The 17743-nt window shown below is 47.5% G+C and overlaps 1 protein-coding gene across 8 annotated transcripts in view; it reads right to left on the bottom strand.

Annotated features, from left to right (window-relative positions):
* Window positions 1-3789: 3789 nt before the first annotated feature.
* SGPP2 (sphingosine-1-phosphate phosphatase 2) overlaps window positions 3790-17743 on the bottom strand; it is a 110798-nt gene continuing 96844 nt past the window's right edge. For all 8 annotated transcript variants that reach the window (XM_023259721.2, XM_019838733.3, XM_019838734.3 and 5 more), the window contains one exon: window positions 3790-4456. In XM_023259721.2, coding sequence (XP_023115489.2) covers window positions 3905-4456 — 552 coding nt within the window. In that variant the 3' untranslated portion in view covers window positions 3790-3904. The remainder of the gene's footprint in view (window positions 4457-17743) is intronic.

Below are 17743 nucleotides of genomic sequence, written 5' to 3'. Positions count from 1 at the left end.
AAGCAGGCTCCAGGCTCCGAGCTGTCAGCACAGAACCCGACGTGGGGCTCGAACTCACAAACCGTGAGATCATGACCTGAGCCGAAGTCAGATGCTTAACTGACTGAGCCACCCAGGCACCCCTCTTTTTTTTTTTTTATGTTTATTTATTTTTTTGAGACAGAGAGAGATGGAACATGAATGGGGGAGGGGCAGAGAGAGAGAGAAGGAGACAGAATCCAAAGCAGGCTCCAGGCTCTGAGCTCTTAGTACAGAGCCTGACGCGGGGCTCAAAGTTACAAACCGCAAGATCATGACCTGAGCCGAAGCTGGTCTCTCAACCGACTGAGCCACCCAGGCGCCCCGAAGATTCTTTTTAGTATCAAGGAGTCAGAGGAGGGTATGTGAGCTTGTGCGCCTACCACTTCCTGCTAATCACATCTACGGCCGCCGTGACACTCCCCAACATCTGCACTACGACAGCAACAGAGAATTCTATAGCCTGCCATTTATTTTTGTCACCTCTTTTCAACTCCGGTCCAATGAACCCTGAAAGGTCTAGCAGGGAAAAAAAAAAAATCCAAGGGAGCACAACCCTAGCTTTTGAAACATGTAACAAGAAGTCATAAGCAAACCAAAAATGATTTTATTTTAAAAAGAATAAATTTACATACACTACATGAGCAAGACATCTGAAACCTTCCAAAATAGAAACCCGGAGCATATGGCCCCGAAACACCACATGCTTTGATTACACTCAAGAAGCCCAAGTTGCCGACGCGGACTAGAAAATCCCATGTTACCAGTGCGACGAACAGGCCTGTTGTAGAGTGATTTCGGCCACGGCCATTCACGGGTTTTGAGTTCAAGGTCCCTTCTGTGTTTCCTTCTGCATAATGCTGTGGGGCAGGCCTGAGCAAAATCAGCATGGAGTGACAGCTGTTTAGGATGACGGTACAGGTTGGAGGTCCCGGCCCGGAATGGTAGTGGGCTGGGGGCAGGCTGAGGACGGTTAGAAAGGAGGCATGTTCGGCTTGCCTCCCAGAGGTGCCAGGAGTCCTGAGGACTCTAGCGTCACGGTTTCCAAAGGCAGGGTTGGCCCGACCACAGGTCCTAAGCCTATGTTGGATACATCACGATGAGCTTGACTTTTAAATCCTTAATCCCCAAGTCGCCTGAAGGAGAGGTGCTCTGGGCCACCGCTGAGGCGATTCCAGCAGGGGGCAGTCTTTCCCCAGAGAGAAAATCCAAATGTCTCCAAGGAGCCATAGGGCCTGCTCTTTGAAGGGGCACGCGTGGGGTGTGTGAGGCAGCCGCCTGGGAGGGTGTCAGATGAGTGATGAAGGCCAGCAAGAGGAGGAAGCAGGTAGTGACTTTTCCAATCCGTTTCTGCCGGATTCCAGGCCACAGAGCAGAAGAGCTCAAAAACTAAAATTTTCACCAATATACATACTTTTTAAAAAATTTTATTAAATGTTTTTATTTTCGAGAGACAGAGAGAGGCAGACCATGAGCAGGGAAGGGGCAGAGAGAGAGGGAGACAGAATCTGAAGCAGGCTCCAGGCTCCGAGCTGTCAGCAGAGAGCCCGACGTGGGGCTCGAACTCACAGCCCGCGAGATCATGACCTGAGCCGAAGTCGGACGCCCAACCGACTGAGCCACCCAGGCGCCCCTGCATACTTTTTATTCTCCAGCTGCAAAACAAGATACTTCAAAAAGTGACCAACCGTGACAAGCCCTTGGGTCATTATTTAATGGGCTACAGCCACCGTATTCATCCTCAATCCAATTGTGTAAATACAGCCTCAAATGCATTAATACGGCGGATTGCTGTCCTATTGTTGGGACTTAAAAGGACAGCATTAAAAATTACACGTACACACTTGAGTGAAGTGTCAGCACCCACTGCCGCGACAACCATTATGGCCTCTCCTTTCAAAAGATACAAGTGGAAAGACCTGATCCTTTTGCTGACTGGCTCCAGAACAATCAACTAAAATCATTTGGCATAAGTATTATCCAGGGCTGCAGGGACTTGCCTCCTCCACTGCACTGGTGGGGCTGGCCCGTAAGTTGGGGCCCCCCTTTCCTTTCCCATTTCCCCCCCATCATGGTACCACAAATACTGGTCGGAGTTTGCTGTAAGAACAAACAGCAGGTCATTTCGAACCCTGCCTTCTAACTATGGAAAATGTCAGGAGAATTTCAAGGAGAAGTCAAACGTTTTCCTAAAAAAAAAGTCCTTCTTAATAGACAGGAGCGCTAAGCCAGACAGCAAAGGTCATCCCAACAGAAAGGCCAAGGGAGATGTTGGCAATCGGGACAAATGGGGCTTGAGGTTTTCGCACTGGGGCAGAGGTTAAGAGCCTAACATTCAAGGCAGGCTAACTGTCCCCCAAAGAATGTGTATGGAGATGGCATGTTGGGATCACAAGTCATTGATTTCAGTGGTTTGGGTACCATAGTGAGAGATATTTCCTCAGCTATGCATCTACGCTAACTTTTCAGGAAATTGTGGATGCTTGTTCCTTATTCTTTAAAAAAAAATTTTTTTTAACGTTGATTTCCTTTTTGAGACAGAGAGAGAGACAGGGTGTGAGCTGGGGAAGGGGCAGGGAGGGAGGGAGACACAGAATCCGAGGCAGGCTCCAGGCTGTGAGCACAGAGCCCGACGCAGGGCTTGAACTCACGAACCGCGAGACTGTGACCTGAGCCGAAGTCGGACGCTTAACCGACTGAGCCACCAGGCACCCCTGCTTATTCCTAATTCTTAAGAACCAAAGAGAAGCTGAGAAGCTGCTGGTGTTTGCATAAGATCCCCCGCCTAAGTCTAATGAGGACACGCACAGGCTTAAAGGGTGTGTTGTGTTCGGTCATGTTCTTTTCCCAAGAGAGGCCGACCCTGTTCCTGCCTTAACTACCCTTAAAAACTGCCGAGAGACAAGAGGTGGGAAGATGGAGGGAGCCCCGATTCTACTTAGTAGGTGAGAAAATAGGTTTACGCAAAGTAGATGAGAAATGGAGGAGTGATGTCCCCGGAGGCCCAGTCCCCCCTTGTCAGGCCCCAGGAGGGATTAAGTTCATCTGTTCTAGTGATCCACTTTCACAGGCAGCTGACAGGGCCTCCCCAGTTGGTAAGGAAGCCAAAAAAAAAAAAAAAAAAAAAAAAAAAAAAACCACCTACAGATGGGCAGAGTGCTGGTCCCAAGTCCCTGGGAGGCAGGAGAGAGCGGGACACTCTGAGAAGCCCGGATGAAGTGAGGTGGGATCCAGGTTTCCTGGATCCGAAGAGTGTAGAAATGCTACCTGGAATTCTGCAAAACGCACAGACGAGGTGGAGCGATGCTGTTTGAATACGTGCACCCACAGAGAGCGGGACTCAGGAGGAACACAGGCTCTCGCCCACCATCTCCCAGCGTTGCCCCCCGCCTCTTTATCGCTCCACGGGGAGGTCCACAGCGCCCTTGCCACCCAAGCGGGCACAGTCTAGCGTGATCACAACAGCCAAGTCACCCTGTCCCAGGAATGCGGTCCTACACGGTGACACCCCTTCTCTGGACCAACCAAGTTTGGACCCGAGACTCAGTGATGGGCAAGGTCATAACTGAAGAGAGACGCCTGACCTCCAGCCTCTCCGATCACGCCTGTCTCTTTCGGATCTCCCAAGCCAGGCCACGATTCCTGCCAGCCCACGACTAGGTCCAGGGTCCCTGGGGTGGGGAGACCCTTAAAGAACGGACCATGGGTTTAGCCTGGCTTCACCTGCAGCAGCGATATTTATCTCAGACATCAGCAAAAGAAACATGGGACTCGGGATTTTTTTTTTTTTTTTTTTAAGAAAAACGTATGCTCGAAACTTGCCCACCCAACTACTCTCCTGTTTTGGCTCGCCTGCCCAGTGGGCTACTTCCCAACCATTTGAGGTTCAGAGCAATCCCAAAAACCTGTGCAGCATTGGCACAAAGGTTGTGGCACAGATGCCCACAGATGTGTAGGTGACGAACTTGTAAGGCACTTCGATCTCTAGTCTCCGCCTGGCCTCCTTGTTCCTGGTGACCACCTTGAACCACGAGTATAGCACTTGCAGCGAGAGATTCTGTACGAGCTGGCGGACCAGAAGGATCAGCACGATTCCCACGACGAATTTGGTCAGACCCAAAACTACCATGTCGGTGGTGAGCGGAGGGATGTTCTGAATGACAGGGAGGGACTCGGCGGGCGCGGACACGAGCTGGAAGAAGTGGTTGATCCAGAACCCTAAAGTCACGCCCGCCCCCGCGGCCAGGATGGTTGTGGTGTCCGCTCGGGTTGGGCTGTAGCAGTCGGACACGGGGTAGTTGTAACACAGGAAGAACGGCACCACGATGACACAGACGGGGAAGAGGGGGCTGGCCGAGTCCAGGCGATCGATAAGGGTCCAGGCGGGGTAGGTGAGGACAATGAGGACCACGGTGACCAGGATGCCACCCAGCACATCCTGTGGGGAGGAGAGAAAAGAAGGGTGTAAGCCAGCGAGTGCTTCCCTGTGGACAGGTATCCCTGGAGTCCAATCGGGTCCCTTTGACGCCGAAAGGACGATTTGCGCATTGCTTTCCCTTACACTGCTGTAAAAAATGGGAAGTTGTACAAATTTGACCACAGGAAAAACCACGGCGCTATTCACGTTACGTATTTCCCAGTTTTTCTGTCCTTTGGAAAAGATGTTACGTGTTTTCTTAACGAACAGCCCGGACCACTTTTTTCCTAGATCTTCTATTATTTGCATTTAATATTCTATCACAAGTATTGCCTTAAATCTCACGGCGGGGGGGGGGGGCGTCCTCCTTTCCTGGCAGCCTGGGGCTGGGGCTGCGGCTGGAGGAGGAAGTTAGGTGCTGGGGAGGCCCCTGCACACAGCAAGCTGCCCTTTGTCACCTCTAAGGTACATTTACGGGGGGTGGTTTGAGAAGAGACTTTGGATGCGCTCCGTCTTCTGAGACGGAATTTCCAACAGCGTGCAGACAACCTCAGCCAGTGGACGTTCCATGCTGCTCTTAACCAATCCTTCCTTTTGGGACATATTAGACTGTGGTCTTCTTTCTTTCTTCTGTTCCTCTCTTTCCCCTTCCTTATTATTATTTTTTTCCCCCTCTCTCAGTCCCTCCTTTCCTTCCCTCCTTAAATGCTTATTTAAAATACTTTAAGGGGCGCCTGGATGGCTCAGTCGATTATGCGTCCAACTTCAGCTCAGGTCACGATCTTGCCTTCTGTGAGTTCCACTCTGCTCATGCCTCTCTCTCTCTCTCTCCCTCTCTTTCTCTCAAAAGTGAAATAAAAACATAAAAAAAAAATGTTAAATACTTTAACCCCTCAATGTCACCCATTGTCTCCTTCCCTTCGGGTTCTCATTGTGAAATTCACCAGAAGGCGAAGTCTTACTGGAATTAACAGAGGCACACATCAACTCAGAGAGTGAAGAACTTGCCGAGGTTTTGCGACAACGTTTCACAAGGATTTTTTTTTTTTTTTTTTTTTGGAAGTTTACAGTTGAAAACTCAAAATTTTTCCCCGAGGCATCGGAAAATCTGGAAGGCACCAGAAAGTACTACAGAGGCATTACCGGAACTCTGAAAGATGCTGAAAAGCAGAACTACTAAAGATCCTTGTTTCCATCACCTAGAGTCAACCCTGTCTATGTACGGGGCGTGTGGCCTGCCGCTGTCTAGGATTCATTTTGACTTCAAGTTCTCGGGAAGAGACGTTCTTTCTTCTTCTGAAGGCGGTACCCTGTGTTTATTCAGCGGTTCGTTAATATTCAGCTTTTCTGAATGTTACCCTGCATCACGCTGGCTCTTCTGCGATCCCCAAGAAGTCTCTTTTCTCCACATCCTCCTCCTTCTGCATCCGAGACACGGGCATTTCCAGACTCTGTCTTCCAGCCTTGTGTGTCTCCTCCCTCGGGGAGTATAACACACTGGCTTCCCCCCTCCAGCCTCTCCATGGGGATCTCAGATCTGGGGTTTCAGGGGTCTCTCTCCAACGTGAGTCCTGCTTCTCTTGGCCCAATGCTGGACATTTTCACCCACATGGACAGCCCCGCACACCAACTGGGCTAAAATAGAAACGACCAACAAGCAAAAAGAGACAGGAGCAAAGGAAATGAGTATATAGAAAAGGAAATAGCACCTCTTCAGCACACAAAAACATACCTGAACCTACGAGTACGTGGAAATTAAACTGGGCGGAGAAGAAATTAAAACTTATGTTCACCTAAAAGTCACTACGTGAATGTTTATAGCGGTTCTACTTATAACCCCCCCCCCCCAAACTGCAAACAACCTCAAAGCCATTCACTGGGTGAACGCGTGCTACACTCATTGGCCAGGATGCTTCCGCGCGATAAAAAGTAACACACTCCTGATGCGTGCAACAGCTTGGAAGCAAATCTCCAGGGAATTCGGATTGGGAAAAGCCGCTCTCCAAGGGTCACATGCTGCATGGTTCTATTTATGTGACATTCTCTAAAAGATACAACCCTAGTGACAGAGAACAGATCAGCGGCTGCCAGGGTTGACGGGTGGGGGGGAGGGTGTTTGGGGGGATAAAGAAACCGTTCCGTTTTGTGTGCATGGCCAACCCCAATCTGTACAGGTGTTAAAATCCATAGAGCCACATACCCAAAACAAAGGCAACTTTACTGTTACTGCAAATCACATTTCAAGCCAAAAATTAAAAGGTGGTGGGTTTTTTTTTTTTTTTCCACCGTTGCTTTCACTAAATAACACAGTGGGCCGTCTGTGGCTGTGTGGAAAGCAGCGTCTGGACTCCTACAGGTTCCCGGCTTGTCCCTCCCTCCTCCCCCCACCCCCACCCAACCCGTGCTGGGAATGCTCCTCTCACCTACCAGCTGTAACAAAAGCCAGAAGTTCGAAAACATTCTGCTGAGGAAGCAGTAGAAAGCAAAGGGGACTCCTGTCCGTGCGACTGTAGGAGGTGCAAAATGGCACAACCCTTGTGGAGGAAGACAGTTTGAATTTCACCTCTCTGGCCCGCAGTCTCATTCTGGGACTTGGCCATAGGGATCCACCTGCCTCTAGCTGCAAAGAGGTGTGTATTTTCAAGTTGTCCAGTGTGGTAGTGTTGGCGGTAACAGGAGGCTGGAAAAATGCCAAGTTCCACCCATAGGGACCGGTTAGATCGAACCACAGTCGTGCCACACAATGGAATACTCTGTCTCTATGAAATGGGTGAGGAGGTTCTGACATGGAACTTTTTTAAGTTTGTTTGTTTGTTTAGAGAGAGAGAGAGCGTGAGCTTGAGCCGGGGTGGGGTGAAGAGAAGGGGAGAGAAAAAGAATCCCAAGCAGGCTCCGCACCGTCAGCACAGAGCCCGACGTGGGGCTCAAACTCACGAATCTTGAGATTACGACCTGAGCCGAAATCTAGAGGGAGACGCTTGACTGGCTGAGCCACCCAGGAGCCCCTCTGAGGCGAAATTTTTAAAAGCACAGGGCAGGCCAGTGTGCCTAACATGTTGCCATTTTCATTTTTAAAAAGATGGGAGAATATACAGCTAAGTTCTTCCCGGAATACGCAAACAGGTCCACTTAAATGGCGGGGGACACGGTGGGCAAGGAGACTTTTCACAGGACACCCTCGTGTGCCTTCTGAATTTTATTATCATGTAAACGTGCTGCCTCCTTAAAAAAATTCAAGTGAAATAATTCAGCGTCTCCTCTTCCAAACAGGATCTGCCTTTCAATTCCCAGATGGAGTGGGGATCCCAGGTGAGCCCAGCTGTGTCCTCCAGGGGGATTTGGGCGTACGTGGAAAACGGTGGCGGGGCAGTGGGAGGGGGGGATGGCCTGCTAAGATGTCACCTTAGGACTGAGAGCATCTCGTCTGCGAGTCTTAAAGGAACACACAGTTCTGAGGGAAGGAGGAGACCCAGGTCCAATGAACTCAAACACCCCAAACAAGCCTTTACTCTCAGTGGGGAGAGAAGATTCTACCACTCAAATGATGTCCCGGCCAGCCCCACCAAAGTCCCATCTGCGTTCTGAAGGAGTCGGAGAGAATGAAGAGAGTCATTTTGCCTCAGTGTATAAAACGCAGAGCTGAAGAAGGCTGTTTGGAGGTCCCTCTGGCGGAGGGCGCTCCAATGGGAAGAACCCATTCCTCCTCCTCGTACCTGTTGGCCACAGTGCCCTTGGTGAGACCACCTGGCAGGACGAAGGCAGAGGGCCCGCCTCATTCACTATGGCCCTTGGATCCATCTTGGGTGTAGGCCTGAGATGCTGGTGACAGGCAGACCAGCAGGGGAGGGGCCTGGTGGGGCAGGACTCAGCAGCCACAGCATCTCCTAGACGAGCTACGGGGCAGTGACCGCCGGTACCTGCGAGCTGCTGAGCCTGGAAGGCAAGGAGGCAGGACCAACCTGCTGACCTAGGCGGGGAGCAAGGGACACCATACTGTCTGACCCCAAGGAGGCGCTGCGGGGGGCGGGGGTGCTCAGACTGGTTGGAGAGCCCCGGGGAGACTCCCTCTGAAACCCCAGAAATATTTTGTGGGGGTATTTCTGTTCGGGGTGGGGACAAACACAGGTGTGCATGGCGTCGGAGGTTTGGAGTGATCTTGTGGGTGTTCGGGGAGATTCGCCCCAGTCTCCCTGGCCCCAGAAGCTCAGGGTCCTGCTGGCCACACGGAGCGCTCCCTCCCCTCGCTGCCCATAAGCTCCCATTGCTGTGTTGCGCGGAGTCCTCCCCCTGGCACAAATCCCTGCTCCGGCTGTCACCACCCCGAGGTCAAACCTTCACGTCACCTCCTGCCTGCCACTCTCCCGACCGCCTTCCTGATGGCTGTTTCTTTTTTTTTTTTTTAATTTTTTTTAAACGTTTATTTATTTTTGAGACAGAGAGAGAGCATGAACGGGGGAGGGGCAGAGAGAGAGAGAGAGACACACACACAGAATCGGAAGCAGGCTCCAGGCTCTGAGCCGTCAGCCCAGAGCCCGACGCGGGGCTCGAACTCCCGGACCGCGAGATCGTGACCTGAGCCGAAGTCGGACGCTTAACCGACTGAGCCACCCAGGCGCCCCCTGATGGCTGTTTCAATAGCAAATGTTCTCCAGTGTTCTTGTGGAACATGAACACTTTGGCATCCCTGAGGAAGACTATTACAATACAGACGTCAGGAGCACCCGGGTGGCTCAGTTGGTCGAGGGCCAGACTTCAGCTCCGGGCACGATCTCATGGTCCGTGAGCTCGAGCCCCGGATTGGGCACTGCACTGAAAGTATGGAGCCTGCTTCGGAGCCTCTGTCTCCCTCTCCCTCTGCTCCTTCCCCCGCCGCACCCGCCCCCCCCCCCCCCAGAAATAAACATTAAAAAAAAATTTTAATGCAGATTTTATCAAATGCAGGGGATGCAAGTGTGGCCCAGGAGCCTGCATTTAACACCCAACACAATGCTGAGGTAAAAAGTTGGAGAAATACTAGCCTCCAGACTGAGCGTCAGAGTCCACGTGCCATGGGTTTGATCCGTCTACCATTCTCGGGGGTTCCCTCACTGCTTTCCCATTCGAACTCTCCATTACGGTCAGAGGGGGCTGCTCGCTTCCGCCAAACACGCCCAGTGCAATCTATTCCCTCTAGCGTTTTGCATTCCCTTTACGTATAGCACACTTGAACCACGTCTCTGCAGACCATGTCAGTTCATGTAAGGCTCGGCTCAAAAGCCACTTCCTTTCCCAAATACCTTCGTGTGTCACCACCGTTGGAAATAACCCTCCCTGAATTGAATGTGAAGGCCCTTGCTTCAAATCACTCCCAAAGCCCTTCCTTCATAGTGCCTTTGCTGCGGCCATATGTCTGCACACTCTTCCCCTGAGTTGATTAAAAGACGCTGATCAGCAAGGCTCTCTTAGGTCTCCAGGCTTCTAGCATAGAGCCTGGCCTGTAGCACATGCGGGCCCTTCTCTTCTCCTGAATGTCCAAAATCGTTAATACCCACTGTTGCAACACATAAAAGAAAACGTGCCCGCCTGCCTGCCTTCTGTCTTTTTCTGTAACTGCGGTTACCAAATTCCCAGACATCTGGTTGGAATATTCTTCACAAATGAATTCTGTTCGTCTCCAATGCTTCAGGAAGAGTGGACTCTCTTGGTTCACAGCCCTAGCGTTTGAGGCAACGGTAATCTCAGCCAACGTGGCTGCTGGCATAGAGGTTTCTCCCTGCTAGCCAACACAGTTGGATTTTCTGCCATAAAAGGTGATGTTGTAATAACGACGGTTTGTTATTTTTATAAGGAAAATACTTGAACCATCGCTTATGAGCTTTCTAATTCGGGGCTCTAAATCTCTAGTAATAAAATTATCCTAAACAGCTTCTAAAAATAAGGACTGTAACGCTTGAAAATTCAGGAACAACTTTTTGTGTTAATTTTTTCGAGCTACTCAGTTCGCAGAAACTATAGAAACTGACAAAAATCTCCATTTCAGAATTGGATCTGCTGTTTTGATTCTGGAAAATTCTAAACGAGCAGGTGATTTCTTTGGAACCTCTGCTGTTTGGCACAGCACGTGGGGCTAGAGAGAAAACAGTTCCCAGGTCTCTGGAAAGGCAAAGACGGGCTGTGGGCAGGGGTCAGTGCCGAGGGCACAAGGGCAGAGGTGGGGAGCCAGGAGCCAGCTCTGGGACAAAGCTGTCCTGAGCAGGTGGATCTGACAGGCAGGGTAGAGAGAAGAGGGGGAAGGGCACAGGTGGCTTACAGGGAGATGTGACTGGCACGGGAGATCAGGAAAAGAGCTGGTGACAAAGCATGGGAGGGAAGGATGTGAGGGCAAAAATGGCAGAATAGACATTCCTTACTTGGCAAAAAAAAAAAAAAAATCCCCACAAAACGTCTTTCCATAGAACATATATAATTAGACTAGAAATTGCACAACAAATACACAACTCACTGCCTTGCCCCCATTATTCCACTCCTAGGAAGTTATTCTAAAAACAATCCAAAGAAAATAATAAAGCCGTTCACAAAGATCCACGTATAGGGATGATTCTCATTGGATCGATTCAATTCACAACCAATCAAGTCAACTAAGTAACACATGCCCCGCTATAGAACAATCCGAAAATACAAATAAGCAAAAATAGCACAAGGACTGGGGCATACATTGTAACAATAAAGAATCGGGGGGGGGGGGGGGGAAGATGCAAATCAAGCATACTATATTAAGATAAAAACATGTACTGCTTTCTTATTTAATAACGTAGCATGAACATTTTACATTTGAGAAGATACATTTAGGAGCCTTATTTTTTATGGTTTCAAAGCACCCATAAGTGAGATAATATCAAGCAGGATACAAACTTTCCATAAAGGATGCCCTAGATTTATATAAATATATACTTGCATGGATGGATAAAATGTCAGAAGGAATCAACTAAAATGTTAAAAGTAGTTTTTTTTTTTCCTATTTGCATATCGCAGATGATGATTATCTTCTCCACGCTTTGTGGTATTTTGTAAATTTTCTCGTCAACACCTATCATTTTAATACAGAGAAAAAGTAATCCAGGTGAAGAAATCAGGATGTTAAAATCAGAACGTGTCAACACAGCTGAAAAGAAAAAATACTTAACTGATGCTTATAAATTTTCACATCACGCCAAAAAAATGAAACCCCCCATGCATCTATAGGACGCTCAACGTATCATTCCCCCACGACGTAAGTAACATTTAAAATAAGGGCACATAAGCTCCATGGCCAGGATTGTTTGAATCCGAGCACATTGTTTGAAAATATAATAAATCTTTAATTCAATTTACCATCCTGGGTTTAAGCAAAACCTTTCAAATTACTTGGGAAAAAAAAATTACAGGGGACTACCATTTTCCAAAGTTACAATGCAGAAAGGTGATTTTTGTCCCTATTCTCATTTTCACTTATAAAACTTAGTATTTAGAGAAGAGCTTGAGCTTTATTGTGTCTCATTACAGAAAACGATGATAAAGACAGGCAATCTGGAACGTTCAGGAAAGAATGCTAATCAAGCTAGCCCAAGCATCGGGGCGAACTTCAGTGAGTGCTTATAGAAAACACATAAAAATCGTGTTTTTATTCTTAGCCAAACGGAAACACGCCTCCTGGTGAACATCTCTAGATATTTCAGCCACAGGCCCCAACCCTGAGAACTGCCAGCGTTTGTGAATTCGGACCCTACGTGTCATTCCCATATGCAGCTCACTGGGCCAAATTCACATTCTATCTCCAAACATCTTCGCTGAAGAATGCTATTGAGCAGACCAACACAACACAAGGTTAGCTAACTAGAAAGAAGTGGGGAGAACAAACCCATTCATTCAATTGTTAGGAAAGAATGCATTCAGATCTTGGAACCATTTATGCCGAGGGGTCTAGGATTCTGGCATCTTCCCCTCCGCCAGGTCCCCCGCAGAGAATGTGAAGGGCCCTCTCTGCCCTTGGCCGCCTTCACAGAGCAAGCTGAAGCCAGGCGCAGAGTAAAAGCCAAGACCTATTTCTTTGTACGTGCAGTGAATGCTCTCAACGCGAGCAGACCCTGACATGAAAAACAAACTAGAAAAAAAAAAAAAAAATCCCAAGCTCCTACAAATCTTCTAGCAAATAACTTTCAGCGACAGATCTAGGTTTCCTAGTTAACGCCCTCGGAATACTCGCTTGTTGCCCCGCTAGCCCACAGTTAATTCAATTTCTGAGAATAATGTCGATGAGATTCAGTAAAAGCCAAATGGAAAGAGGGAGGCAACACAGTTCATGAATATGAATATGATTACAGCGAGAAACCTGCATGTTATGTGATTAGCATACGTATAGGGGAGAAGGAGTGAATGCGTAAGTTGAAAAAAATATCAATTTCCTATTGAAACCCACCACTGTTCACAGGGACCAAGCAAAGGCAGATTTACCTTGCCACACGGTGTGAGCAGAAGCAGGAGAATCTCCTGAAATTCACGGCTCTTTGAATGGGGGGGGGGGGGGGGGGACTCCGTCACTGATGCCCCTCCCTGCCGTGTCATGGCTGTTGTCTGCACCACCTGATACCCAAGCACAAATCTAGGACTAAGGATCATGAGGCATGGAAATCTATGGCCATAAAGAGAAAGCCTGGAAAAAGACGTTTTAAGTTTTTTCTCAGTTCGTTTTAAAAGTTTATTTACTTGAGAAAGAGAGAGAGGGCACGTAAGTGGGGTGAGGGCAGAGAGAGAGGGAATCCCAAGCAGACTCCTGTCAGCACAGAACCCAAGGACAAGGCTCGAACTCACGAACCGTGAGATCAAGACCTGAGCCGAAATCAAGAGTCAGATGCTCTACCCACTGAGCCACCCGGGGGGGCCCCCAGGAAGACTTTTTGAATACTCACTAAGCTCAGGAGTAACTGATGAGGGAGAAGAAAGTATGCCAGCTTTCGCCTTCTGCAATTTAAAAATAAATGCTCACTTTCCAAGTGAGCACATCTAAACCTCCATTAGAAATTATGTTGACATTTTTAACAGAAAATGGTTTTCTGTAAGTATGTTAAGAAAAATTACATAAAACTTGGACATGAGGCAAAAAAATAACCTTTTTTGAGAGAGAGAGAGAGAGAGAGAGAGCGCGCGCGCACAAGAGAGCAAGGGGCAGAGAGAGAGAGAAGTGGGGCTTACCCGGGGCTCGTGTTTTTTTTTTTTAACCTGAAGCAGGGCTCGTGTTCACCCAAAGCAGGACTTGAACTCAAGAACTGTGAGATCATGACCTGAGCCGAAGTCAGATGCTTAATGACTGAGCCACCCAGGCTGCCAAAAATAAACTCACCTCAATGTCATATGGGGGAAAAGGCCATCTAAGGATTACAGAAGAACAGTGCCCCGTTCACTACTGATTAGAGGTCTCAGACTTCACGGAGTGACAGGCGAGTTGACAGATTAGGCAGAGATGCAAAAGCTTTCTGTCCAGTGGAAATGATAACCCCAAAGGTTACAGTTTGTTACTCTGTAGGATAGTAACCAGTTTTGTACATAACCCAGCAGTCTCCAAGTAATACTTATTAAATTGTAAGTACTTAGTTCCTTATACCTTACTGGCTCCGTCATTAATTAATTAGTTGAATAAAATCTTTGACTCAGTTTATATGTGGGCAAGAGTTATGACTTTCCCATTTAAAAATTACCGTCTAGCAAGTAATTATTTCAATGGTTATTCCTGTGACTAATTATCTTGGATGATTGAATATGTACATTCCATATAACAACAAACAAAAATGGTTTTCTTGTTTTACGTTGTATATTCACTGCTTCGCGAAACAAGCGAACAGGGCAGGTGTTAATTTTTTTTAATTTTTTTTTTAACGTTTATTTATTTTTGAGACAGAGAGAGACAGAGCATGAACAGGGGAGGGGCAGAGAGAGAGGGAGACACAGAATCTGAAACAGGCTCCAGGCTCTGAGCGGTCAGCACAGAGCCCGACGCGGGGCTCGAACTCACGGATCTCACGTGAGATCTCACGTGAGATCATGACCTGAGCCGAAGTCGGACGCTTAACCCACCGAGCCACCCAGGCGCCCCAACGTGTTAGTGTTTCTTAATGTGATGACGCTATAAGATACTACTGCATGCTTTTTACAATATCAACTAGAAATATATTTAGGTATAAGTGTCTAAACTTTAGTCCATATACAGCACGAGTTAGGAAATAATCATTTGCTTGTCTTGGCTTCACAGAATCGAACAAGTCCAAACAGTAGACCTTCGTGAAACAGACAGAATTTCCCCACCCATAATTCGCATTAATATGAACAGCTCTAACTATGATGAATCACAAGGCTAGGCAGGTCAACAGGATTATGACATTAGATCAAACAAGCTTCGAGACAGGTTATAACATCATCTTTGACAACTGCTAGGCAGCTTGTAAGAATGAAACTATAGGGAAAGACCATCTGCTTCAAGACACAAAAGGCACTGTCAAACATTTAAGCGATTTTTCTCCAATCTGGGTGGGCAGAGGGGCCTCGGAGCAAGAAGAGAACAGAAGAAAGTCATGTTCAATGCAATAGAATTGAACAGGCCCATGCAGGTCGAAATTTAATTGGCGTTGTCCCCATATTTGCTGGGATATTGTGTGTAGGGTGTTTCGGTGCTTTTCAAATTGTATCTTGCATTAGAACCTGCTGGGAAGCTTCCTAAAAGTCAAGTTCTGATTCACTGGGTCCAGGTGGGGCTGGAGAGTCTGCATTCCTTCCTCTCCTCCCCTCTCCTCCCCTCTCCTCCCCTCTTCTCCCCTCTCCTCCCCTCCCCTCCCCTCCCTTCCCCTTCCTTTCCTTTCCTTTCCTTCCTATCTTTTGCTTTCTTTTTCTTTCTCTCTCTCTCTCTCTCTCTCTCTCTCTCTCTCTCTCTAGTTTATTTGAGAGAGACAGAGAGACAGAACGAACAAGCAGGGGGAGGGGCAGAGAGAGAGGAGGGGCAGAGAGAGGGGGACAGAGGATCCAGAGCAGGCTCTGTGCTGACAGCAGCAAGCCTGATGCGGGGCTCAAACTCATGAACCATGAGATCACGACCTGAGTCAAAATCAAGAGTCAGGTGCCTAACTGACTGAGCCACCCAGGCACCCCGAGAGTCTGCATTTCTAACAAGCTCCCAGGTGATGCTGAGGCTGCTGGTCAGGGGACTACAATATGAATGCCCAATACCATCTCACCCTGCTAAAAATCCCTGAGGCCAGCATGGGCTTTTCATGGTGAATGTAGCAGGTCAGAGCTTCTGGAGTGCTTTTTTGAAAGATGCAGAAGAGTATGATTTCGGAATCACAGGAGTACCACACAAAGGCGAGACTACAGCTTTTGAAAGTCCTAAGGTGATAGTCTGATGTAGAAACTCTTGTGTGTAGAACCAGATGCAAGAGAAAGGTCTGAAGATTCTTTGTTGACCTAGTGCTCACATTTAGAGGAAAAGGAAACCTGTGCCAGTCCCTTGTCACTGACCTTAGGAAACGTTGGCCTGAACCCTTGAGTCCTGGCTCCCTGTGCAAAACAGAACTTCTGGAGGGCACGGTCTGTGGCCCTTGCATCCCAGTAGGAACTGGAGATTACGAGAGACTTGAAAAATATCGGTCTTGCTTTGCAGACCGTCCTAGTGATGTCAAATACAGTCACGTGGTGTCCTTGATGAGGCTGGACAATCTCAATTACAGGCTTATCACTTCCTTTCCACTAAGTGTACGCCAAGTGAGAAGGCGAAACTATGTAGCTTTATTAAATGGAGAAGTGAGATCCAAGATACAATGAGGCATAAGATTGTGGTACACGGCTGATCCTTTGCACAAGCGTGGTGAGAGCTCAGAGGTATGGCGTGGAAACCAAATTGTGCCATCAATCAATGCGTATGAAATAATTTTGTGGAGGCTTCGGGTTTTTGTTTTTTTTTTTAAAAGAATCAAATAAATTGCAGCACTTACAGGAAGCCTTGTGTGCATTTATGAATATGATACATGAGGGGCACCCAGGTGGCTCTGTCGGTTAAACATCTGACTTCAACTCAGGTCATGATCCCACAGTTCACGGGTTCAAGTCGCGCATCGGGCTCTGTGCTGACAGCTCAGAGCCTGGAGCCTGCTTCGGATTCTGTGTCTCCCTCTCTCTTTGCCCTTCTCCATCTTGCACTCTCTCAAAAATGAATAAACGTTAAAAAAAAAAAAAAAGAAATATGATACATGAAGTATTCACTTCCTTTCTGAATTGAGCATGTTTTAAGGAACATTCCCACGGACATACATAAATACAGACCTCAAAAGCACTTTGAGATTAAAATTAAATTCTGGACCTTATGTTGACTTTCAGAGCATAAGATTCAAGGCAGCCCCTTTACTCCTGTGCATCTGTCTGCTGTGGCCCTGTTCACGTTCATGTCCCAGAAGGACATACTTTGTTAATAAGACTAGTTCTCAGGCAGTTTGACGGCTTCAATGGATAAACAGTCCCTTTGCCCTTTGCGACCAGTGAAATAAATGCTATTCTTCTCTAAGGGCAACCTGAGCCAGCACAGCTCTAAACTCTTCGAGGTGAGTTTCATCTTCTGAAACAGCACCACAGAGAAGGGATGGATGGATATGAATTCTGTTGAGGACTCAGTTCCTTTTTTTCAGTCAGATTTGGGAGGTAGGATTATAGCAACTAAGGGGACTTTTTCTAGTCAACGGTTTGCCAATTTAATTGAGGCCCAAACAATAAAAGGACGCAGGAAGTAAGCCCTTTGAAACTCATGTATTGGTTTTATTGCCAAAATTAAGTGTTGTTTCTTTAAAAAAAAAAAAAAAAGAGGTGGGGGGCAGACAGTGCAAGAAAGAAACACTAAGACATGCAAATTCCCAAAGGAGAGCTAACATTCATGACAATAAAGTCTAAAATCTTCCTTCTAGGAAATCCTCAATCCTCATGTAAATAATAATAGAGCTCAAATATTTATTAATTCATCCATCATGATTCAGCAGCCATCATGTGCTTTTATTTTCAACTGACTATTACATACCAAGCAATATATGAGGATAGAGGAAGAGTAAGATACAGTCTCTGTCCATTAAACAGAAATAGCTTTATTGTTTTTCTCAAAAACAAGTCAGGCTCATTATTAAAAATGCATTGCAGAGGACTCTATCCATAACCACCCCCTGACACGCACAATTTCATAACTAATGGCACCATAGACTATAAGCTGTTCTGTAACCTGCATTTTTCATCGACAATATGCCATCCAGATCTTTTCATGATTACAGA

The sequence above is a fragment of the Felis catus genome, chromosome C1 (genome assembly GCF_018350175.1).
Source record: "Felis catus isolate Fca126 chromosome C1, F.catus_Fca126_mat1.0, whole genome shotgun sequence".
Taxonomy (NCBI): Eukaryota; Metazoa; Chordata; class Mammalia; order Carnivora; family Felidae; genus Felis; species Felis catus.
The sequence above is the reverse complement of the archived record's forward strand: the minus strand, read 5'-3'. Positions and strand labels throughout refer to the sequence as shown.